This window comes from Odocoileus virginianus, chromosome 30, assembly GCF_023699985.2.
Source record: "Odocoileus virginianus isolate 20LAN1187 ecotype Illinois chromosome 30, Ovbor_1.2, whole genome shotgun sequence".
Classification (NCBI taxonomy): domain Eukaryota; kingdom Metazoa; phylum Chordata; class Mammalia; order Artiodactyla; family Cervidae; genus Odocoileus; species Odocoileus virginianus.
The window spans coordinates 20,512,674-20,537,617 of NC_069703.1; the positions used below are offsets into that span (position 1 = coordinate 20,512,674).

The following is a 24,944-nucleotide window of genomic DNA, read 5'->3' on the forward strand; positions in this document are numbered from 1 at the left end:
ATTTATTTTTATTTGTTGGAGGCTAATTACAATATTGTAGTGGTTTTTGCCATACCTTGACATGAATTAGCCATGGATTTACATGTATTCCCCATCCCGATCCCCCCTCCCACCTCCCTCTCTACCCGATCCCTTTGGGTCTTCCCAGTGCAGCAGGCCCGAGCACTTGTCTCATGCATCCAACCTGGGCTGGATCACTGATGCTTTTTAAAGGAAGAAATCAATCAAAAGGGAGAAATGTGAAAAGAAAATCAAAGCGAAGTTGGTATTGCTAAGAGAGCTCTCATTTTAGAGACATTAGGAAGTGTGACTTATGCATGTCTCAGCCTGGATGGAATCTGACCTTTTGCCCTGATGTTAAGTCATCCCAAACATCTGCCAGATATTAGCCTGTCTATAGTTATCAGACCCTTACCCTAAAACAACTCACGAATCCTTAAGGACAAATATTTTCTGACTCGAGTCAAAATCAATCACAGTTCTTGCCAGGCAACTCTTAAGGTGTGTACTTAGTCACTTAGTCATGTCCAACTCTTTGTGACCTGTTAGACTGTAGTCCGCCAGGCTCCTCTGTCCATGGGATTTTTCAGGCAAGAATACTGGAGTGGGTTGCCATTTCCTTCTCCAGAGGATCTTCCTGACCCAGGGACCTCATGGCTTTTTGTCGTTATAAGCCCCTGACTCTTTCTCTTCTCTGGAACACTCTTTTGCAGTTATCCCTGATTTGTAGTTTCCAGACTGCAATCTTAAAACCACAAATAAGTTCTTTTCTTATTTGTGGCCTCTTGCATCATCATCATGTCATTATTATTATTATTTTGGTTGACACAGATAAAATTGTGGTCACTGGGTGGCCTTCCTGGGTCATGTAAAGCAATTGCAAGTTTGCTCTTACATCTTTCCCTGCACTTGCATTTCTGAGACTCCTCTGCCCTTGGGCTTCTAGGAACTTTGGTTGGTGGCAGGGAGGAACTGGGGGTCACTGGAGAGGAGAAGCAGGACCATTTTCCCTCCTTTCCCTGGACTTCCTTTCTCTCTCCACCCCCTGCAGCAGCAGCTGGGTCTCTGTGGCTCCAGCTTCATGTGGGAAGCCCTCTGGCATCCTCTTAGCTCTTGCTGTGTGTAGAGTGGCCAGATTTAGCAAATAAGACACAGGGCACTGGTTAAATTTGAACTTCAGATAAACAAAAGAAAATGTTATATTCAATTTTTATGATGGTAAAATGTGCATAGCATAGAATTCACCATATTAAATCATTTAAAAAAGTACAATTCTGTGGCGTTTGTGGCATTTAATACATTATATACTAAAATATTTTTAAACAAAAGTTCTTTTAGTAAGAATACTTTCTTTCTCTGAAATTTAACCAGCGTCTGGTGTTCTATGTGGGAACTCTTGCTAGAGAATTCTTGCTCCTTCAACTCCTCTGTGCTCCCTCTAGCCCAAGGAAACTTTCTATCACCTCTGTAACCAATTCCCTGCTTTAAAGACTGAATAAAAGACCTAGTGTATCCCACCCCCCATCCCCCGCTGCCCGCCGACTGATGCACTGTTAACCTCTCCCCAATCGCTAAGGCATCAAAAAGAAGGTCTCAGAGTTCGATGTACAGTTCCTAGACGGTCCCCCCACCCCACCCAGCCCTGCTCTGTCATCGGCCCCATTTTTCTCAGCAGCTCTTAATCCTCCTCTGTTTCCAGAAACTGCCAGGTGTTTTTCAATCCTCAGGTGCACCCCCACCCCATGGCCCCGGGGAATTAGTTCCACGTGTCTCTCCGCCTTTGTCACACGGCCCCTCCCCCTGCCCCGCGCCGGCTCCCCCCCCCCCCCCCCATCCGCCCACCTGCCTTCCTTCCTCTCAGTCCTCATCTCCGAGCCCTTCCTGTTGCACGTCTGGCACGTCCCCTGCGTCTGCAGGCTCTCCTGTTCCCTCCCTGCCCCTTTTCAGGACAGGACAAAGGAAAGAAAAGGGTGGCCCTGGCTGCATTCACTACTTTTATTAATGAATGCGGGAGCAAAAACAGCTGGCCCTTGCAAACATTTCTGCTGAGCTGGGGGGTTGCAAAAGGAGGCCGAATCCCAGCGTTTTGGTTTTGGAAGGGCCCTTTGGAGCTAACGAATCTCACCCCTGGACAATAACCGGGCACCCCTGCCCTTAGTCACCCGAACCGGGAACGCGGGGCGGGAGGCGCTGGCGCATCCTGAGTACTGGAGTGCGCGCCACTGGAGTGAGGTGAACAGTTCAGCCTTTGGAATATATACAAGTGTTTGTTTTCTTTTCCCCAGCGCCCAGCTCATGCCTTCCCATCCTCGGTAGCTGAGCGAGGCTACAGTGGGTGGATTAGCGTTTCTCAGTCCCCGTGGCTCTGGGCTGCTCTGCACCCTGACATGATAGGTGGAGAAACTGAAGCATCCAGAAACATGCAGAGCAATTTGCCAGTTGCCCACGCCATCCAAGTGCATGAACCTTTTTCTGTTAATTCATCTATTACTGTATTTTACAAGAGTCAGGTCCCTGAGGGATTGGGGGAAAACTGGTCTTCCATCAGAGGTAACTGGAGAAGCACTGTTTAAGAGCAGACCCTGAAGAGTCTGGACTGGGAAAGAGGCTACATACAGGTCTTCGGGTGTGTGACTTAACCTCTCCACCGGGACTTGGGTTTCTTCTCTGCAAAGTGGGATAATAATGTTGGGAGCATTCAGATTCTCCACGTTCAGCAGAGGAGCACCAGGACTGCCGGGCACAGAGTGAGGGGCACGTGTGCCACCCGAGGCTCCTTGATTTGAATTGATTGAACCTCCAGGATCATTCTCCACTGACCCTCTTTCTGGAGCTCTCTGAGGACATAACTCTATTCCCACTCTTTGCTGTTTCAGTAAGTACTGATTCCGGTTCTCTCTGTAGACTCCCCACTTGCTGCCTTAAATCACAAGACCACACGATGACACCTGCGTCATGGGGTCAGCCCAGAGCAGTGGGTTCATGACTAGGACAGTCAGGGAGGCCAGGGGTAGACCAGGAGAGGAGAGCCAGGGGCAGTCACTGGGGTCTGAAGAGAAGACATCTGGAGGGAGGGATGGGGGTGAGGGTCATTGGACCTGAGTCCCAGGATAGGAAGTGAAATAGGGACTCCACAAAGACAGTGGAGGAAGGCCCCAGGAGACAGGGATGGGAGATGGTGGCAGAATTCCAACAGGCAGTCCAGCCCACTCGCTGCTGCCTTTCAGATGCTGAGCATGTACCTTGCTGCTTGAGCTTCTAGATCTTGAAGATATTCTTGGTGTCTGACAACCCCTGTTGACAGCGTGACAGATCTCACTCATCCTAGGAAGGCATGTCTCTGCAGAGCCTGTCACTTGGGGGGGATGAGACATTACCATGCCTGGTCTCTCCTTCTCCAAATGGCATCTGGTCGGGAAGCTGGCAGGGCTCCAGGATGCTGAGCCTCTCCTTTCATCCTGGTTGCACTTGTGTGCCCCGTCCAGAGGATCCCTCTCCTTGAGGGACTCAGTTGCTGGATGGAGAGGCGACAGTAGAACCCTCACATTGCCAGTCCTAGGCTGGTGTCCAACTTGGAGGCAGGGTGGGGCGCTTTGTACAATGTTTTTCTCTTCTTTTCCAAATTTTCAAGTAGTTACCAGCATTTTCAGGTCGGGAGAATTCAGGCAAAAGTCTGGAGAATGGTTTTGCTTTGAACATCAGCCAGTTTGATTACCTTGAACCCTTTTTCTCGAATGGCCACTGTCACTAGGCCTGAGCAGTAGCTGACTCATTCGATGGCACGTGGACTCTCCATTTGCCGCAGTCCCCACCACTCCTGACTGTCTGGCCTTTTGCCTGTTGAACTTGCGTTCACCTTCTGGCACACAGAAACATTTGACTTTGCAAAATTTTGTCCAAACTTACTTTCTCCCAAAGTCCCTAATGAAATTCTTCTCTTCATTACTCACGGGGACCTGCTCTTTTTCATTTCTACTCTACACTCCATCACCTACTTCATTCCTCTCCCCTAATCTAACCTCAGTTGACATTAGCATCTGTAGAGTATTTTAAAGATATTTAGACCCTACGTAGAGGGTCCCAGAGCTTCCAGACCTTTCTCATCTTGGATCCCCCGCCTACTTGGATAAATATTAAAACTTATAATAATGTACATAAAGCTTTTCAGAGTGGCCTGCGTGTAGAAAGAACTCAGAATTGTAAAGTGTGGGTTATTGCTCTTATTATACCCTAGTTGTTCTGAGTATAGATTTCTAAACCTTCCTTGAACCCCTCCCCCCATGCCTCTCCTATAACTCAATACTGTGCTCTTGTCTCTTATCTGGGGACATGGCCACAGCTTTCTAACTGGCTTCTCTCCTCTCCTTGGTCCCCTTCAGTTCAGTTCAGTCTCTCAGTCGAGTCCAACTCTTCCACCCCATGGACTACAGCATGCCAGGCTTCCCTGTCTTTCACTATTTCCCAAAATTTGCTCAGACTTATGTCCACTGAGTCGGTGATGCCATCCAACCATCTCATCCTCTTTCCCCTTCTCCTCCTGCCTTCAATCTTTCCCAGCATCAAGGTCTTTTCCAGTGACAGTTCTTTGCATCAGGTGGCCAAAGTATTAGAGCTTCAGTTTCAGCATCAGTCCTTCCAATGAATATCCAGGACTGATTTCCTTTAGGATGGACTGGTTGGCTCTCTTTACAGTCCAAGGGACTCTCAAGAGTCTTCTCTAACACCATAGTTCAAATGCATCAATTCTTCAGCGCTCAACTTTCTTTATGGTCCAATTCTCACATCCATACATAACTACTGGAAAAACTATACCTTTGACTATATGGACCTTTGTTGGCAAAGTTATGTGTCTGCTTTTTAATATACTGTCTAGGTTTGTCATAGCTTTTCTAACAAGAAGCAAGCGTCTTTTAATTTCATTGCTGCAATCACCATCTGCAGTGATTTTGGAGCCCCCCCAAAATTAAGTCTGTCACTGTTCCCATTGTTTCCTCATCTGTTTGCCATGATGTGATGGGACCAGATGCCATGGTCTTAATTTTTTGAATTGTTGAGTTTTAAGCCAACTTTTTCACTCTCCTCTTTCACCTTCATCAAGAGGCTCTTTAGTACCTCTTTGTTTTCTGCCATAAGGGTGGTGTCATCTGCATATCTGAAGTTATTGCTGTTTCTCCCGGCAATCTTGATTCCAGCTTGTGCTTCATCCAGCCCAACATTTCACATGACGTACTCTGCGTATAAGTTAAATAAGCAGGGTGACAATATACAGCCTTGATGTACTCCTTTCCCAGTTTGGAACCAGTCCTTTGTTCAATGTCTGGTTCTAACTGTTGCTTCTTGACCTGCATACAGATATTTCAGGAGGCAGGTAAGGTGGTCTGGTATTCCCATCTCTTGAAGAATTTTCCACAGTTTTTGTGATCCACATAGTCAAAGCCTTTGGCCTAGTCAGTGAAGCAGATGTTTTTCTGGAATTCTCTTGCTTTTTCTATGATCCAGTGGATGTTGGCAATTTGATCTCTGGTTCCTCTGCCTTTTCTAAATCCAGCTTGAACATCTGGAAGTTCTCGGTTCAAGTACTGTTGAAGCCTGGCTTGGAGAATTTTGAGCATTACTTTGCTACCATGTGAGATGAGTGTAATTGTGCGTTAGTTTGAACATTCTTTGGCATGGCCTTTCTTGGTCCCCCTACAAATCTTTTATCCTCCATTAGGAGCCACCTAAAATGCAGTTTTATCCGTGTTATTCTCCTGCTTAAAGTGCTCAATGCTCCTCCTTTGTTTGGACATGAACGTTTTCACAATTCTTCATGGGACTTAAAAGTTGCTCTAAGACCTGTCTCCTCCCTCCTGCTGCAGCTCCCTTCCTCCCATTCTCAGTCTTACCCTTAACTTCCCAGCAATACCAAACCTCCAGCAGTTCCCACCACAGCCCAGGCTCTGCCTACCACCATACTTTGTTTGTGCCATTCCAATGGCTTGGCAAGCCAACTCAATCCTTATCTGTCTCTAGACCCTTCCTGAGCCTTATCATCTCCAAGAGGCCCTTCCTGTGCTGAGGTAGCTGCCTGCCTCATTGCCCCCACCCCTTGTTCCACCCAGCCTGCCTGCTCTGTTCATTTGGCAGGACTCTGAATTCATGGTCTTTTATTTTTATATCCTTAAAGCACAGGCGGGCTTCTTGGCTCAGTGCTAAAGATTCCACCTGCCAGTGCAGGAGATGTGAGTTTGATCCCTGGGTCGGGAAGATCCCCTGGAGAAGGAAATGGCAACCCACTCCAGTATTCTTGCCTGGGAAATCCCATGAATAGAGGAACCTGGTGGGCTACAGTCCGTGGGGTCTCAAAAGAGTCAGACATGACTCTGCGACTAAACAACAGCAAAATCACAGTAGGGGCTTAATCAATGCATATTAACTCAATGAATAAGTGAACGGATGCCTCTTATTTCTCCAATTAAAAGGTAGCTTTTGCAGCCCAGGCCTGTGCTTTTCCAATGAAAGGGGAGTAGGTGCTATGCAACAGAGCTCTTGGGTGTGCAAGTCTAAGCTTCATGAGGCTGGAGGGTTTCTGCTCAGCATTTTTATAGAGATGGATTTGGCTAGTGACTCATTTCACCCTGTTATTTCTCCAGGATTTCTCATTGCAGTGGAATGTTTTCCATCACAGGTGCTGTGACCATATGACCTGGACTGTGGGTGGTCAGACATTCTGTCTTTGTCCTTATATATGCACCTATACTCTGAGACCACAGATCCTGGTTGGAGGTTGAAGTGTCATGGGCACCCTGCCCTCAGCTCTTAACCCAGCCTGTTCACTTTTTAGGAAAGGGAGGTTTGCACCCCTCAGATGAGAAGGTCATTAGAGGTACGAGGTGCAGGGAATGGTCATTCATTCAGCAGACTGTGTTGGACCAGGTCCTGGCTAAGTTCTAGGCACACAGTGGTGAGTGCAACAGTCAGTCCTGTGTGGAGCTTACCTCCACGTGGTCAGACCGTAAGGAGCTTACAGTCCAGTGTGGGGGACAGTCATCAGCTACGTGCCTAACTCAGGGTGAAGCCATATGGCTGGGAAGTGCCACAGAGAGGTCTAGGGTGCTTGGGGAGTCTGTAAGGAGGGTCTGACCAGTGGGGGGGAAAGCCTTCCAGAAGGTTGAGATGATGGAGGAGATGGTTGAAGGAGATACTGGCTGGTAAAAAGGGAAGGGACTGGAAGCGCCATTTAGAGAGGTGCTCCATGTGCAGAGAGGCTCGAGATGGATGGGGACCCCACGTAGGCCCTTGATGGCAGATCTGAGGCTTTGAGTCTTTATCCTAAGAGCACTTAAGAGACCACTTTTTGAGCAGGAATTTGAGTTGCTCGTAGTTGTGTTTGGAACAGAATGTCTGGTTGCAGCGTGGAGAGCAGACGGGAGCTGGGTCGAGCTTTCTTAAAAGGAAGCCCACGAGGAGAAACCCCCTTCCCCATCTGCCAGTCATGCCTGTTCTCCCCACCACCCCCGAGTCCCCTAACCTCCTCCCATATAAGCTCCCCCAGGAAAGGGAGCATTGTCCAGTTTGTTCACTGATTTATCCCAAACAAAGAAAACTGTTCCTGGTGCATAGCAGTTGCCCCAAATTCCTGAAGGTCTCCAGACTTTGCAAGTGCTTCAGGGAGGGTTATGGCAATCTCAGATCCATGGGTGGCTAAGACAGGCATGGATCATCTTGACTCATTTGAATAATTTGTCCTGGAGCCTAGCATGGGCTCAGGCCAAGGATTCAAAGGATCCCATTGTCTCAGAGGGAGAAAGAATAATCAAGGAAATGACTAAGACAGGATAATAAGGGCCTGTCTTCAGTACAGAATGATGAGTTCTGCAAAAATGAATCTTTGGGAGTTTGCTTGATCTAGGTCAGCAAAATCTCATTTGGCGCCTGCTTTCTGCAAGCTCTATGCCTTGGATAGGTCACTTTAACCTCTCGGGGTCTCACTTTCCTTATCTGAAAAATGGGGATGATAAGAACTGCTTTGTGGGGTTGTTCTGGGAATTAAGTAACTCAATGAGATTATTTTTGTAAGTTTTTTTGCTAGGATACTGGTACAGAGCAGGCCACTCAGCTATTCCATTGGTCTCTTCCCCCTCCCCTCCCCCTCCTTTCTTCCTCCTTCTTTCTCCTTTCCCTTACCTGTTCTTCCTTGTCTCCTGTTGCTGTTGCTATTACTATTATTCACTAGCTAGCCTTCCTGGTGTCTCTCCAGAAAGCCATTGTGTGCATGTGTGCTGAGTTGCTTCAGTCGTGTCTGACTCTTTGCGACCCCATGGACTGTAGCCCGCCAGGCTCCTCTGTCCATGGGATTCTCCAGGCAAGAATACTGGACTGGGTTGCCAGGCCTTCCTCCAGGGGATCTTCCTGACTCGGGGATCGAACTGACATCTCTTATGTCTTCTGCATTGGCAGGCAAGTTCTTTACCACTAGTGCCACCTGGGAAGCCCCCCCAGAAAGCCATTAACCATGGTTAATTCATAATTCCTGCTTCTACTCCCTTATAATTATATAGAGTGACCCACCTGAGAAACAGCTCAGTTGCAATCTTGCATGTCCTCATGCCTATTACTCTGGGGCTTTACTTGAACCCACACTTGCTTTCTCTGCTCTCAACAGCTTAATATATGTAGTGTGTCTTTCCTAAATCAGATGTCATCCCAGCCTCCCATGGCATCTCCCGTGTAGCTGCAGAAGAGAATGGCTGCCCACTCCACCCTCGGGGGAATGCCCTCCCCTGCAGGCCACTTCAAAGGGAATTTTGCTTAGCCCTCACAACCTATATTTTAAGTCAAATCCTTTGAAATAAGCTCTCTAGTCTGGGTGGAAAAGTCTCACCAGGCATTTTTATGTGAAGTGGAAACAGAAAATCTCATTTTTATAGAAAGGACCAGTCTGGGGCTTCATCATCTAGTGGAGAAGATTGGGGTCGACCTGGGGTGTGTTAACAGAAAAGGCCTAGACGCACAGGAGTCCAGACTGCCAGCTTCCTGGAGAGCTTCCCCGATGGCTCAGGGGGTAAAGAAGCCGCCTGCAACGCAGGAGACACGAGACTCGGGTTCGATTCCTGGAAGGTCACATTGAATTCCTGTCCAGCTTCTGTCATGGTGGGCTGGGAGCACACGTCCAGGATCTGGAGAAGACCGAACTCAGCCCTTCCTCCTCACTGGATGAGATAGTTTGGGTGAGGAATGGGACCCCCTGTGGGTGAAATGCGCCCTTAGCTCCCACTGTGGCCCAGAAGGAACTGGAAGCAAATGGGATGTGGCCAGAATCATAAACAACTGCCCTGCTATGGGACACGGTGCTTCTCTTCGCAAATATTGACTTTGGAGGATCAAACAAGTGGCCAAAAAAACAATAATATATTCTGCAGAGGGAAGGACCTGTTCCGATGGCTCGGACCGGGCAGAGTGGACAGGCAGCGTCAGGTGGCACCTTACAGGGTGAAGGTCTCCAGGGGAAGTCGTGCCGGTGGGTGGAAGCTTCAGCATCGCTCCAGCCTGGAGGGAAGGTGGGATGAGGCTCAGGTGCCCACAGGTGGCCTTGAAGGATACCAGACACCCCATGTCCTGGACCAGAGTTTTCACAGACAGGGATTGACTGTTCTGAGAAGCCAGATCCTCACAGTAAGAGCCCCCTTGGGTTCAGCAGACAGTAGGTTGGACCTGCTCTTCGGAATAAACATCCTGCCAGAAGCTGTCATGGATGATTCCACTCAATCCTTGCAGAAGCCCCGTGAGCTACGTGTTCTTACCCCTATTTGGCAGATGGTTAAACTGAGGCTCCAAGCTGTTTGGTGACTTATAAAGTCATCCTGGGCAGAATCAGCACTGGGACCCCACAGAGCCGCCTCTAAAGTATGTGGGCTTGTCCTGGGTGTTTCAAGCTATGAACTCCTTAGCGTTACAACTCAAATGCCCCTTCACACACTGAGGGTCCAGAGATCAGGATTCTGGACCAAAAGCAGAAACAGGTCATTTGGCTGAGCTTCTGGGTTGTAGCTATTTCGTAAAGATGTGGATGGAAATAACTATCGATTGATTCTTCATTCCGACTGTGGGCAGGAGGCACAATTTGGAAAGTATTGGCAAAATGCCCAATGCCGCGCTCTGTGTGTGTGTGTTGTGTGTAATGGTGTTAGGGGATTCACCGTGAATCTGAACCTTCCCTTCTGCCCAGATCCCAGAGGACAGTACCTTAAAGTCCCATAGCCACTGATAATCATTACAATAGAGCAGAGTCCCTGGGACTTTTCTCTGTAGAAGGAAAGCACGGGGTATAGAAAGAGGCCTGGAGTTGGGGGTCAGCGTGGGATGAAAGGTTAATGAAAAGGATATCATTAAAGAAGATAACTAGCATGGAGAAAGGAGGCAGAGAACACAGAGAAAAAGACCAAGATAAGCTACAGAGTAGCAGAGAGAGGCACCAGCAGAGGCGATAGAAATAGTTGCACCCTGACAGTTGCAAAGAAGAGAAACACTACAGAAAATGAGGAAGACAAGTGTGCCTGGAGGCAGCAATCAGAGAGATTTCCAGTGGGAAGAACGTGCACTCAGGAGGCTGTGGGTGAGGGGGTGCGTGGGGGGCTGTGGAGAAGCAGCAGAGGGTGCTGAGCGCCGGGTGACACCCCAGAAACACAGCACTGCTGCCTTTAGCAGCCCCGATGTCCTGCCAACCACCAGCCTCCAGAAAAGTCGATTCCAACACGCACCCGCTGTCCGCGGCAGAAACCCAAGGGGGTTGTGGAGCTGAGACGTGGGGAAGGGATAAAGGATGCCACCCTCACAACCAGAGCTCTGACTTCTGACACCACCTCCAGGAAGACTTCCCAGGCCACTGTTTAGGCTGTGGGGCTCCCCCCGAGTCGCCCAATGCCTCATCATCCCCTCGCTTCACATTCGTGGTGCAACAGATTCTAATCAGGGTCAGAAATCTCTATAGGTTCTTTTATTTGTGTTTTTCATGTGGGAGTGTATTGTTTCTTTTAATAGCCTGTACATTTCTCTACTATTTCTGTTAGATCTCCTTCGCAGGATCTGTGCAGGGCTCCTGTTCTTTTGAGTATGTACAGCGTTCTCTACTACTTCCTCTTTTAGCAACTTATACTTTTCACAGTTCCCATGCTTATTAAATTTTGGGACATTCTCCTGGCTATGGTTTCTGTTAAAAATCCCCTTTCTACTTGATAACTCTGTATAGCGCCCACTGTCCTTTGTGGGGTATTGACACCCTCAAGAAGGCAGAGTAAGGTACTTTTATTCCCATTTTATGGATGAGAGGACTGAATTTCAGAGACTTGCTTGAAATACTTCACCTGGCCCAAAGGTTAAAATATCTTCTATACTGTGTACTGGAGTAGGTAGGGTACACAAGGTGATTTTAGGTGTATTTTGAAGAACATCTTTTAAGTTATGCTTTTTTTTTCATGTGTAAAGGAAACATAATATATGAAATATAATATATGAAACATAATATATGAAACATAATATATGAAACCTGTTTTCAGAAATATTACTACTGCAGTATTTTATTTAAATAAAATATGTGAGTTGATTTAAAGGTAAATATTAAAGAAATAATTGAAGTCACTCAAGCTAGGTCCCCAAAGGACTGATGTTTGGGAAATACTGCTAGGCATCTGCTCTGTCAGCAATGGCCCAGTCAGTGTGGTTTATGGCCTGCCCACGGCCAAGATAAGGGGACAGGAGTGCCAAATGGAGTGACCGTTGCTTCAGGAGTGAAACTGCAGATTGGCCCCCTGACCTTGAACCAGGAGGAGCTTGTTCTTCCTCAGGCCGCAGTTGTTCCATTTGTGCAAAGAGGACTCGCTGAGTCTGCCCGCGTGTCAGCACCTAGGCAGGGTGGGATAATCTCCATCTACTGTGGGCAAAGCTCCAGTCCTGAATGCCAGTGTTCAGGTGTTCGGCCCCACGGGCAGCATCACATGGGGCTGGCCTCGTTCCCGCCCAAGTTGCTCTACAAGGAGTGGAGCAAGAATGCTGTTAGAAGAGTCTTCACGGCTCCCCGCCTGCCTCCCAGGAAACTTCCCTCATCCTCACACTGGCCTGTTTAGAGTCTCTAAATGGGGGGGGGGGGTGTCCTCCTCTTCCCCGAGGAAATGACTGTTTGCTACCTCCAACCCCCTCAATGACAGAGCTTCCAGACTGGCTGGCTGATTTCATCATTTCCTTCTCTGCTCAAATCTCCCTCCCTTCCCCCTCAACCTCCCTGAGCAGTGGCCCTCTCAGCAGCGGGCTTCTGATTGGAGGGGAGAGGCTGGGCTGTAACTGCAGAGCAAAGGAGTGCGTGTGGGATCCCTCTGTCCTCCACGCCGTCCTCTCCCAGGTGGGAAAGGGGGACGGGAGGGCAGAAGGGCACATTCAAACCCATGTGTCACCAGCAGCTCTGTAAGAGCCCAAACGTGCCCACGGCCACCTCGCGCCTTCCCTGACTCTCAGCCGAGGCAACAGATTTCCTGGAAAGGGGAGTCAGGGCGATGAAGTGTGTGCCACTGTGTGGGAAGCCAGAGACGACTGGAGGTGGGGGAAGGGTGTGTGTGTGCAGGGGTCTGTGTGCACAGCTGGACACACAGATCCCTCAGCCTGCATTGCAACAGGCTTTTGTGGTGGACTTGGGTTTCAGGGTGTGTGTGTGTGTGTGTGTGTGTGTGTGTGTGTGTGAGTGTGGACTGCTGATGCCCTTGGGGAGCAGAAGGCAAGCTGAACCGAGCCTGTGAGCCTGCAATTCCACATGGCCAGGGCCTTGGAAAAGCTGGCTGCGTCCCTCCTCCCATCCTTTATTTGTTTAGCTTTGCCGGCTTCTCAGTGGCCCCAAGGGGGTGAGGGTGGGGGTAATGGGAAGATGAGATAATTGTGGGGCCCTGAGCAAGTTTGCTTAGACAGTATTGTGTGACTTCGATTCACTGAACAAGCCTGTGGGGGAGAGAGACCCCCTGGGAAGAGTGGGGGAGGGAGCAAAAAAAAAACCCCAAGTACGACAATACTAAAAGTAAACTCGAAGAAACACTCAAAGCCAAGAATCTGTTCCCATCGAGAGGGGCCAAAGGTGGCGAGGGTGAGCAGCCTTTCCCCCAGTGGAGGGCTGGGAGTGTGGGTGGTGGGGATTTGCCCGTAGGGGGGTTGGTGGTGGTGGTGGTGGGGTCGTGCAGACAGATTTAGGATTAAGAAGTCTGGTGCGTTTCAGGAGCTCCCCCATCGGAATAAGATGGGCTGTTGTTTGCCAGGGCCTGAAAGGTTTATTTAACGATTCCAGATAGAGTATCGCCAAACAGATGTAGTCTTGTTCCTCGAAAGAAAAGCTGCAGCCTGGAGGAGGGGGGCAGGCCCATCTAATGGGAGCAGTGGCCCTGCTCAAATTTTTCACAGATGCTGCACCCTGCTCAAAACCTTTTCAGGGAAGTCAGTGCTGTCTCACTGGGTCCATGGCATCTGCCTTGCCTCCTGGTGCCGCCTGTCCTGCCTTCTTCCTCCACGAAGTCTCAGGGAGCATCCTATTGAACTCTGAGTCTTGTCTTATATGACTGGGGTTGGGTGGTGGGGGTAGAAGTGGGGGTCTCCCTGGGCCTGGCCAGATGCCAGATTGAGATTGCCTTCTGGTGACACTGGGGATCTAGACAGCTCACTGTGGGATTCTGGGAAGGAGAGAGGATCCCTGGAGAGGGGACAGCTCTGGTCTTTCCAACAGGCATCCTGTTGCTCCCTTGCGGTTGCATGTAGGTATGTTCTAATGGGCGGTCAGTTGGATGCAGACTGGGGAATAGCACTCCAGGGTCTATATTATCTCCTGGGTTTGATCGTCTTTGAAAGCCTGCTCTCTAGCATCAAGGAGGCCCTAGTGTAGAGGTCACCATCCTGTTGTCCCTGGGCGAATTCTGGCCGTCATCTGTTCTCATAAATGAAACATAATTGGAACATAGCTACGCTCCTTTGTTTGACTATAATCCTTGGCTGCTTTGGGGCTGGGATGGCAGAGGTGAGCAGTTGTGACAGAGACCATATGAGGCCTGCAATGCCTAAAATACTTACCAAAGGGCTTTTTTGTTTGTTTGGTTTTTTAAAACTAAAAATGTCTTCTGGACCCTGATATGAAGGCTGGGGGATGCTCTGCTCAATGCCTCTCTTTCATAGGCAGTGGGTACTCCTGTAGCTGGTGATGGACAGGGAGGCCTGGTGTGCCGCAGTCTGTGGGGTCTCAACGAGTCGGACTTGACAGAGCGACTGAACTGAACTGAACTGAACTGAACCAAGGTCCCAAACCCGTCAGGAATTTCCACAACACGTTGACCTCAACAACCTCCCCAAAAAGGAGGGAAAATATGTGACTTGTTTAATGGGTAGCACCTCTTTTCTGCCGTGTGGAACTCCACTCTGCTAGGTGTAAGACTGTGAGCTCTGGAGGCTGGGAGGGAGAAAACCCAGTGCAAGGAAAAGCACTGATTCATTTAATCACCTGGCTCAACTACTGGCCAGGACAGTGCTCTTGGATGCTCAGCTTAGTTAGGCTGACCCAGGTCCCAGACTCCATCTACTATAGCCACATGGAGGAACCCATGTGACGATGACCCAGCAGAGCCTGACCAATCCATAGAACCACGACTGATGATACACATGTTTGTTTTAAGACTTAAGCTTTGGGATGATGGGTCCACAGTGAGAAATAACCAGACCAGGAAACAGGCAGTGGGGGCCGTGAGGAGCAGGCGGGATGACTAGGGTCATACACCTTGAAGTCAGCAGCTGACTTTGAACTGAGTGCTGGTGTCTTGGCTTCTCTGGGATTGTAGAAAGGTAACACTATTTGGGTGACTACAGATAGGCCACTGAACCTCTCTGGGCCTCTGAGGACATTCATGAGAAATGAAGCAATACTTGTGAAAGTATTTGCATGGAATTACTGCTCCTAGTTTTGATCTTTTCTTCCTGTCATCACTGGACTTCACTGTCTGTTGCTTTGGCCGTGTAGGTACGCTGGACCTTCTACTTACAGGAGGGAGAAGGTTCTGAATCTGTGCTTTCTGCCAGGCCTCTGAGGCATCTATGCTCTGGTGTCTTTTTCTTCCTTGTCACTCTTGCGCTTGTACACGCAGTTATCCCTGCCCTACCTCTCTGGAGACTAGGGAGCCACTCCCCCTTCCCTGTCAAGCTCGGTGAATTCCTTCCCCTGCAGACATTTCACCAGCTGTGTTAGAGGAAGGGATGTGAGACTTTCCTGACCGCACACTGAGGAACTCTCAGTCTCCCGAGCATCAGGTAATAATAACCGCACGGCTGTCTGTTGTTGAGGGCTGTGTGCCAGGTAGAGTGTGAAGGACTCACTTTGATCATTTCATTCACTCCTTGCAGCAACTCTCTCAAATGGGTACTATTGTTATCACCTCCTTATGACAGATGAGGAAGCTGAGGCTCAGAGAAGGGAAGTTAACTTGTCCCAAATGACAGAGCCAGGGCGGGGAGGAGTTGGACACGAATCCAGGCAGTCCGGCTGCAGAACCTCCTCTGAACTCTTCCACCAGCCTCTGGTGCTCACGTTGTCATCCGATTCTTTCCCTTTGCGCCCTCTCTTTTTGGTCACTTTAGAGTCATCCAGCTCGATTCAGTAACTTCTAAGGGAAAGGGTTGCACAAAGGCCCAAGCCAGCATCTGGGGAGAGGTATTTGGTAAAGATGTTCTGAAGACAATGACGATGGTGATCCGATCACGCTGTTGCCCTGGTACCCGATGCTCATTTGGGAAACCCCCACAGAGCATGCAGCCTTGGCCTCTGAGAGCATTCTTCAGTTTTCATGTTGGTTGGTGGGGTTTCCTTCTGGATCAGAAGGTCCTCTTGCCTGTCCATTTTGTTTCAGGACGCATCAAAGAGGAGGTGGATAGCTGGTCTGCAGCAAGGGCTTCCCTGGTGGCTCAGAAGGTAAAGCATCTGCCTGCAATTCGGGAGACGTGGGTTCGATCCCTGGGTAGGGAAGATCCCCTGGAGAAGAAAATGGCGGCCCACTCCAGTACTCTTGCCTGGGAAATTCTGTGGATGGAGGAGCCTGGTGGGCTACAGTCCCAGGGATTGCAGAGTCGGACATGACTGAGCAACTTCACTGGATGGATAGAGAGTAGAAGATACTTCCTCTGCCCAAGCAATAGTCTTAACCTTTTCTCTTTTCCCTTCCTCCTGAAACAGCTACAATTAAAACCCCATAATAAAAAAGGTGGCAACTCCTACAGGCAAGATGATTTTAGGTGCTACTCAAGATGTATAATCATGATACATTGACATGACATTGCATCACATTATATGACACAATTCCCTTTGAAAATTCCTCCTATTCTATCATTAGAAAGGTGCTCAGCTTCTTCAGTCATCAGGGAATTCCAAAATAAAACCATAATTAGATACAACTACATATTACCAGAACATTGAGAAATGATGGAAAATGCCAAGTGTTGGTAAGGATGGGGAGAAAGTGGAAGCCTTATAAAGCTGTTGATAGGAGGATAGATTCATACATTTATTTGGCATGACTTTCTGGCTAGATCTCCGAGAGCTGAGCATTGGTACACTTCGTGATCCAGAAATTTCACATCCAGGTAGGGAGGCCACGGAAATGTGTGCCTAACAGGAGAAGGGACAAACAACTACATGCAAGATTATGGACAGATCTCATGAGTGTAGGGCTGAGCAGGGGAAGTCAGAGACAAAAAGACTACATGTTGTACAGTTTCATTTATATGAAATGTAAAAATGGGCAAAACTCACCCATGCTAGTAGAGGTCAGGATAATGGTTTCCCTTGGTGGGGACGTAACACTAGAAGGCAGCAGGCAGGGGTCTTCTGTGTGCTGTTAATGATCTTCATCAGGTTATATGGGATTCCTCAAACAGTCCTCGAGTTTATGATACATGTACTTTTTTGCATGTATGTTACATTTCAATAAAATGTTTTAAAAAATATTCCTCTCCTTCTGATGACTTAATGGAGAAAAATTTCAGCTTGGGTCAGGCTTGCCTTAACTACTGCTCTTTAGACTTGGCTCATCTTTTGTTAACCAGAGGAGTATGCCAGCCTTGAAGGCTGCAGCAAGCAAGAGGTAAGCAACTTGAACTGAGTAACGTTGTTTTGTTTTCGTTGTGTTTATTTTTATGGTTGCTATCTATATATGGCCATCCATCAATACTCCTTTTCCATTTATGGTAGTGATATAAAGTTGCATTAAAAAAAGCTTTAAGTAAAAAAGGAAAAAAAGGGGGGATTGACTTTCATTAAGAAAATATTATGTAAATAATAGTACAGGTGGTACTTAGTTACGGTAAACCTTGTGAGGGTGGGGTTTGTGAAGCACTTTTCAAATGGAAAAAAGCCAGGGATTAGGGGGAGGGGAGTAAACCAGTTGCAGCCTGTCCCCATCTCTCAAGGAGTCCTCACTGCCTCATCCTCAGCACAGACAGGCTCTCAGGACAGGCCTAAGGACATCACGGAGGAACTCATGAGAAATGTAAAGATAGATATGCTCTAGGGGGCTAGGAGCTGAGTACCTGAGTTCACTCAGGATTTATCCAGTCTGTGTGTACCAGGCGCTGTTCCAGGCCCTGGGACTGCAGTGATGAACGAAACGGAGGAGTCCCAGGCCAGCTAGTAACCTGCATGGGGTCTTTGTCAAGCCCTTGCTCCTCTTCTTGAGACTTTAGTCCACTGAGGATGTTCTGTGATTGAAGCCTCAGCAGAAGGTGGACTTTCTGGAGTAGGACTGTAGACTTCAGGGTGGTTAGGAAAGGACTTAAAAAAGATGGGGCTGCTGGTAGCGACTGAATGTGCATACACAGGGAGAAGGATTACTCTTATTCATCAGGGAACAAAGAGAATTGGTGGAGGATCTTCAGATTCGTCAGAAAGAAAATTTTCATTGAGCACTTGGCATGTGTCAAATTAGCCTTTGCCCGCTCATCTCCATGGTTCTTGGCTAAGAGATCAAGAACTTTAAAGGAGATGGAAGAAGAATGCGTCTCAAAAGATAAGTGAGGAGCTGAATGAATGACTGAATGCCTCTCCTATCCTCGCAACAGCCTCATGATTGAGCCTCACCTTTCGTCTCTAGCTACTGGGCACTGCGATGGCAACTGATTATCAGGGCCCTGGGAGGAGTATTTCCAGAGACCATACTTTTCATTCATACAGCACATTTATTGAGTGCCTACAAGGCTAGTTCAAATTGAAATGTGCTGTAAGCAGAAAATTGGCACTTCCCAGGTAGCTTAGTGGTAACAAATCTGCCTGCAATGCAAGAGATGTGGATTCGATCCCTCGACCAAGAAGATCCCCCGGAGAAGGGAATGGCAATCCACTCCAGTATTCTTGCCTGGGAAATCCCATGGACAGGGGCGCCTGGCAGGCTACAGTACTTGTAGCTGTAGCCCAAGCCTACAGTCTTGGGTTGCCAAGAGTCAGACACAACTGAGCACACACAGACACACAAGCATAAGATACACCTCAGAGTCTGAGGATTTAGTATGGAAAAAGGAGTGTTAAATCTCTAATAACTTTTAATATAGACTACACCTTGAAATGCTATCTTGAAGAAACTAAAGTATATACTAAAATGGGTTTCATCTATTTCTTTTTACTATATTTTAGCATGACTACTAGAAAATTGAAAATTGCACATGTGGTTCACGTTTGTGGTTTGCAATAGATTTTTATTGGACAGCATCATGCCAGAGTGTGTCTACTCTGAAGATGCTCAGACTCTAGCGGATGAGACCAATGGAAACAAATGTTGCAAGGTTGGCACAGGATGCTAGGGTCACCAAAGGGTGACCAGCAGCTTCCCATGCCTGTCTCTTTCTTAGTTCCATCAGATCTGCACTAGATACAGCTCTGTGATTTCCAGAAGTCCAGCTCTATTTCACTCCTCTGCCCAAACACTGACACTGCGCCTCCCTGCCCATTATATGAAGCCAACCCTCCACCCAAGTCAACTGGATTTCCTGCCAGTCCTCCCCCTGCCTCCAAGCCTTTCTCCATCCTTGCTTTCCTATTTTCAGGTCTTTGCTTTAGCTGGTCCGTCTGCTCAGGATGCCCTTGCTATGTCTGTATGTCCCCTGGTAGAATTCCAAGCTTCAATTTAAATTCTGATCCACCCCTGCAATCCCCATCACCTAGGCATTTAAACATTTCTCCTCCTCAAAGCCTCTGACAACCAGTTATTTGTTCATCTCACCAAACTCACCCCCATAACATTGTTGGTTCCTTAAGATCAGGCACTTGCCTTCCTGGGGCATGGCGCTGACTTTCAAGGCCAGGTGGCCACGTGGAAGGGTGGCATGGAGGTATTGAGAAATCAGACCCAGGCTGGAGGCAAGTTCAACGGTCCTATTCCTACCAAGAGAATCTGAAAAGAATCTTTGTTAGGGTCACAAGAGATGTGTGATAATTCAAGTGGGGTCCAGCCTGGAATTTCTGTGAGTTGGGGACAGCTTGGATGGATGAGTCAGTAAATCAAGCTGAACAATGAAGGGAGGCCATTCTTGTCCACCTGCATTTAATGGAGTGAGCTCTAAGTGACCTTACTGCAGGGCACTGTCCCACACCTGGAACACTGCTCCGACCTAAGACCCCTGAAGCAAGGTATTCTGTCCTGCTTGTCCAGGGTGATCTGCAGTGGGTGCGGTGGGGCAGGTCCCCAAGGGATTCTCTGCGGAGGGAGGGGGTGTGGAGCTGAGTAAGCCCGGAAGAGGGGAGATTTCTTAGTGTCCAGAAATTGTATTTCAGGTACTTACACGTTACCAGATGCCTGCAGGGTTGGGAAATTGCAATAGTCCCTAAGAGGGGCAGTTCGGGGGTAGGCTGATCTAGAGGACGTGAACAGCCTCCCGACTCCGAAGTCACTGTCCCAAGCAGCACGTCAGCAGTGGGGGAAAAGCCGAGGATGGAGGGAACTGCTGGGAGTAGACTGAAATCTACTTGAAGGTCATGCCTGACGTCCTCTGCATTCCCTCCAGCAGTGAGCCCAGCGCCGGCCACATGGGAAGCGCACAAACGAAGTCCTTCCGAATTGAACCGAAAACAGGAGACAAAAGCACCCACTCCTGCCCACTCCCGCGCCGATCTTAGCCCAAACCCCCAAGTTATTCTCATCTTCCTGGAGTCAGGGAGCCCGCGGTGGAAGTGCGTGAAGGGACGGAGGCCAGAGGGTGTAGGGGACCCACGCTGCATGCGAGGAGGTGGGGGTGGGCGAGTGGGCGTGCGCGCACGCAGAGGCCCGCGCGCGGGAGTGTCGGGGGAAGGGGGTGGTCTCCAAAAGGGGGAGGGGAGAAGGCAAGGGGGCGGGGAGAAGCAGGGCCCTTTAGGACCCGGCTGCGGCGGCGGGGGTGGAGAAAGAAGCGGAGGAGGCGGCTCCCGCGCTCGCAGGGCCGTGCCACCTGCCCGCTCGCTCGCCGCCGTCGCGCTCACCGCCGCCAACATGCAGCCGAGACTGGGCGGCCCCGCGCTGCCGCTGCTGCCGCCGCTGCTGCTACTGCTGCTGCTGGGCGCGGGCGGCGGCGACTGCGGGGCGCGCGCCGAGGTGCTGTTCCGCTGCCCGCCCTGCACGCCCGAGAGCCTGGCCGCCTGCAAGCCCCCGCCCGGCGCCGCGGCTGGGCCGGCCGGCGACGCCCGCGTGCCCTGCGAGCTGGTCCGCGAGCCAGGCTGCGGCTGCTGCTCCGTGTGCGCCCGGCTGGAGGGCGAGCGGTGCGGCGTGTACACCCCGCGCTGCGGCCAGGGGCTGCGCTGCTATCCCAACCCGGGCTCCGAGCTGCCCCTGCGGGCGCTGGTCCACGGCGAGGGCACTTGCGAGAAGCACGGGGATGCTGAGTATAGCGCCAGCCCCGAGCAGGTTGCAGGTAACGCGGGGCTGGGACAACTAGTTGGGAGAAACTTAGAGGGCGAGGGGGTGGGGAGCCCGGCTAGCGGCCCTTCTGGAGGGAAGGAGTGTACGGCGGGACCTCAGACACCGTTCTAACGGAGGAAGAGCAGGGTCCTGGGCCGGCTCTGGGTGGGGGTGGGGGCGTTGTTGGAGGGGGGAAGACCCGAAAGTCAGGCCCGGGGAGAGGAACTGGAGCTGGAGAGAGCGGAAGATCCCCGGCTACTAATTTGGTGGGGAATAATTCGGAGAGAGAAGGCATCCCTGTTACCATAGGCTTCCCCGGTGGAAGGTACCCGACTTCTGTTTTGGAGGGGGGATTTGCTGGGGAGGAGGGTGCTGGTCAGATCGGTGGGAGTAGGAGCTTGAGGCTTATCTGGGGCACCACTTGAGCTAGTGGTCGCCGGCCGAAGGTTCCCGGAGAGGTCCTGGTTGAGGACGCTGCCCGGGGTGGGGGTGGGGGGGTGCGGGGGCGGAGGCTGGCGGGTACCGGTGACACCAGGGACCTCTAGTGAGAAGGGGGCGCTAGGAGAAGGCAGCGGCGCATTGAGGTCCCTTCTGGGATTGTGAGGTGAGAAGAAAAGACTTGTGCATACTTTTTGTAGGGTGGGCTGCCTAGGAGGAGTAAAAAAAAAAAAAAGGAACGCTGCTATTTTACAGAGAGGACGAAGAAGGCGCTCGCTTTTGTGTTGGGTGGAATGATAAAAGAGGAGCATTTGGGAGGCGAGGAGACCCCAACCGTTGAGTCACTGTAACTCAAGCCAGGTCGCCGGCTGCATGCAGTCTGGGGCGCGGGCAGCCTTGCCGCTCATTTTAGCATCTGGGCCCCCAGGCGTCCGGGCGGGAGGATGCCCCAGCCGGGACGCAACTACCCTTACCGGAGCGAGGTGTTGCCCCCCGCCGTCCCATCCTAATTGACGGAGCTCTTCCTGTCCCATAGAATGGGGCTCCGAGATTCTTTGTAAGGAGCTCTAAGCCCCCGCCCCCTTCCCCCCAACAAGTTTTTTTTTTTTTTGGACACAACCAGACTATAAATATCTCACTTTTTTTGTTGTGTTGTGTTTTTTCTTTTTCTTTTTTTAATTACAAAAGCCTCCTGCTTCAGTGGTCTGGAGGAAGCTGTAATTATTTTCTTTCCTCTTGGAGACAGTGGTGAAATGTGTTCACTGCCTGCTGCCGTTGTTTAAAAAGCAAGCGAGTCTGACCAAGTTTCTCAAACTTAGAGACATTTACAAAAAGAAGGAAGGAAGAAAAGAAAAAGTGAAAAATTCTTGCTCCCTTCTTAGTCTTGACCCCCTTCCCCCTGCGCACCCCTCACCCCCCTTTCCTTCAGCCTACTATTGTTTTTTGCCTGTTCTTGAGAAGACAAGTAGGGGTCAGAGTTGAAATTTTTTTACGGTCGCATTTTGACCTTGAGTGCACAGCAAGTTAGGGCTTCCTCCAGCGGAACCCCTCAGTCGCTTTCTTCTGGCTGGGGCTTGCCTCCCTCCCCAGCCCGCCTGGAGGTTAACCCTTCCAGCTTCCCTTAGAAAGCGCTAATGCCAGGGAAAAGAATCTGCAAAGTCCTTTCACTGCGGGCGCCCATCCCCCCAGCCTTGCGTCCGCTCCCCGCAGCCCCCCGCCCCCCGCGGTCTAGCGGGAGGCTCTGTGGTTTTCTGAACTGAACTCTTGACAAACTAAACATCTCCCCCAGCAGGGTGAACTTTTGCTCAGAAGGCCTCCAAGTTCATAGAATCCTTTGGATTTTGACTGTTGTAACCAAGTGCGGTAGTACACGTCCTTCCTAAACGTTTTAGTTTTTTTTTTTTGTTGTTCTTCGTTCTTCTCACTTTCTGCCTGAAAAACCAACTCCCCTGCCTCCCAACCCCCGAGGCAGGTCAGGGTTCTTCAGAAGAGACCAGATGTGGGGAATTCTCCCCATGCACTCCTCCCTGGAGTCGTCAGGGGAGCTTGGGAACAATGGGGTGAGTTCACGGGAAGAATGTCACAGGGTTTTCTGCCTGGTTATGGGACTCCTTTCCGCCAGCTAGCCCCAGCTGCCTCCTCTGCCTGCTCCCAATGGCCAGACAGCCGCCTTCCGCATTTTTCTCTTGTGTTGCACGTTGGGAAGAGGGGACACGGGGGTGGGGGGTGGGGGGGGAATGTGGGGTGGAAGCTGAGTGGGTGCCCTGGAAAGAAGTGCCAAGAGCAGGGTGTCTGCAGTGTGAGGAGGGCTGGGGGGAAGGGGACACAGTTGGGAGAAGCCTGGGCTTGCAGGGGTGGGGAGGGGTCGGGGAAGGGGGTGCAGGGAAGAGAGAGGGGTGAGTTTGGAGGTTCCTGCAGGAGAGGGTCCTGGGCTGGGGCAGGGATTGGGATGCTGAGTGAAGAATACGGAGGTCCGAGTTGGGTGGGGTGGCCCAGATGAGACCTTAGCACTGAACACCACTGCCTCCACTCCATCACCCGTCTCTTCTCCCCTACTCTGAAGAATAACCCCCCCCTCCCCATCCCAGCCTGCCTTCCTCTGTGAGCAGGTTGCTTTTTGAGCATTTTAAACACACCCTTCTTATTTCGAGGCAGCAAACCCCAGCAGTTCCGGCTTTGCTGTTAGCTCTTTTGTCTTTGTTCCCAGGACTCAGGGGCTGTGCTGCTGGCTTCCTGGGGATGGCTGGGATGCTGGGGGTGGGGCTGGGCACATCAGCGGGTGCTGAGCCTGCATCCCATGGTGGTGATGGGTTGGGACCAATTGGTTTCAAAGAAACCCAGAAGTCACACGGAGGCGAGGGGGGGCGGCGCTGGGAGGGGGGTTGGAGTAGGTGGGCCTGGAAGAAAAATAGCAGGGGGACCCTGAGACCTGCTTGAAGTCTGGACCTAAGAAATGTGTGGGTGTGTTCGGTAGCGGAGTGTGCAGAAGTGCCTAGAAATGTTGGGGAAAGAAAAGGAAGCAGGCCTGGGCCGGTCCGGGCCCTTTCAGAATTCAGGGCCTCGGCCGGGCCGGACTGGCTCCCTCCAGCATCTCCCAGCCTCCTTCCCCGCCGCGTACAATGCCGGGGATTATGCCGAGGGGCGGAGCCGCCCGAGTGGCCGTCTGGCCCGCTGCACTTATAAAGGTGCTATAGAAATGTGCAGTCATTCAAAGTCCCAGGGCCGGCGGGCCGGCGGGCCGGCGGGCGGGCCAGGAGAGGCTTTGCCTCTGCAGTGCTGGGGCAGCATAAAGGGGGGCAGAGGCGAGGGCTGATTTACAGTGGTTCAGTGCAGCTTCAAAGAAGGGGGAGAAAAGCAACGGGACTTCTGGCTCGGAGCACTGCTTTGCATCTTGTCTTGCATAAATTTGCATACTGAGTTCAAAGTCGTAAAATAGTCTCGGGGAATGAGTGGGACCCACTGTCAGCGATTGCTAGCATCACTACCTTCCGGCCCCCCCACCCCCACCCCCTTCTGGACGGAACACCCAGAACTAGCTCTGCTAAGCCGCTCTGCCTGAGTATGTTGGAAGGGAAGATGGGGGACTAGAGGGCTGCTGCTCCTGGGTTCTTCTGGGGAGACCGGAGACTTATAGTTCCTGGACTACAGGATCGAGCTGGGTGTGGCTCCGGGCGGGCGCTATGGCCTTGGAGGCAGGACTGGTCTGGAGGGCGTGACTCCCAGGTTCTGAACCAGCCTGGCAGAGGCAGGCAGTGTTGGAGTCTTTGCCTGCAGGCTCCCTGTTCACCTTCCACTCCTGCCTAGAGTTCACTGAGCTCGTTACCTTTGTGTAGAAATAATGACCCATGGTTGGATGGCATCACTGACTCAGTGGATGTGAGTTTGAGCAAATTCTGGGAGATGGTGAAGGACAGGGAAGCCTGGCTTGCTGTGGTCCATGGGGTTGCAAAGAATTGGATATGACTGAGTGACTAAATAACAAGGACCCCATCTATTCCTTTAATGGGGTATTCAAGTGAGCTTTGAGGGAAAAAAAAGTCCTATATAACAGTGTCAGAGAACTTAGAGAAACAAAACCAGAGGTAAGGAGCCTCTGAATTAGGATAGGTG

The 24,944-nt window shown here is 50.5% G+C and overlaps 1 protein-coding gene across 1 annotated transcript in view; it reads left to right on the forward strand.

Moving 5' to 3' along the window:
• Positions 1–20,435: 20,435 nt before the first annotated feature.
• Positions 20,436–24,944, forward strand: part of IGFBP2 (insulin like growth factor binding protein 2) — a 28,722-nt gene continuing 24,213 nt past the window's right edge. The window contains exon 1 of the mRNA XM_020913292.2: positions 20,436–20,910. Coding sequence (XP_020768951.1) covers positions 20,493–20,910 — 418 coding nt within the window. The 5' untranslated portion in view covers positions 20,436–20,492. The remainder of the gene's footprint in view (positions 20,911–24,944) is intronic.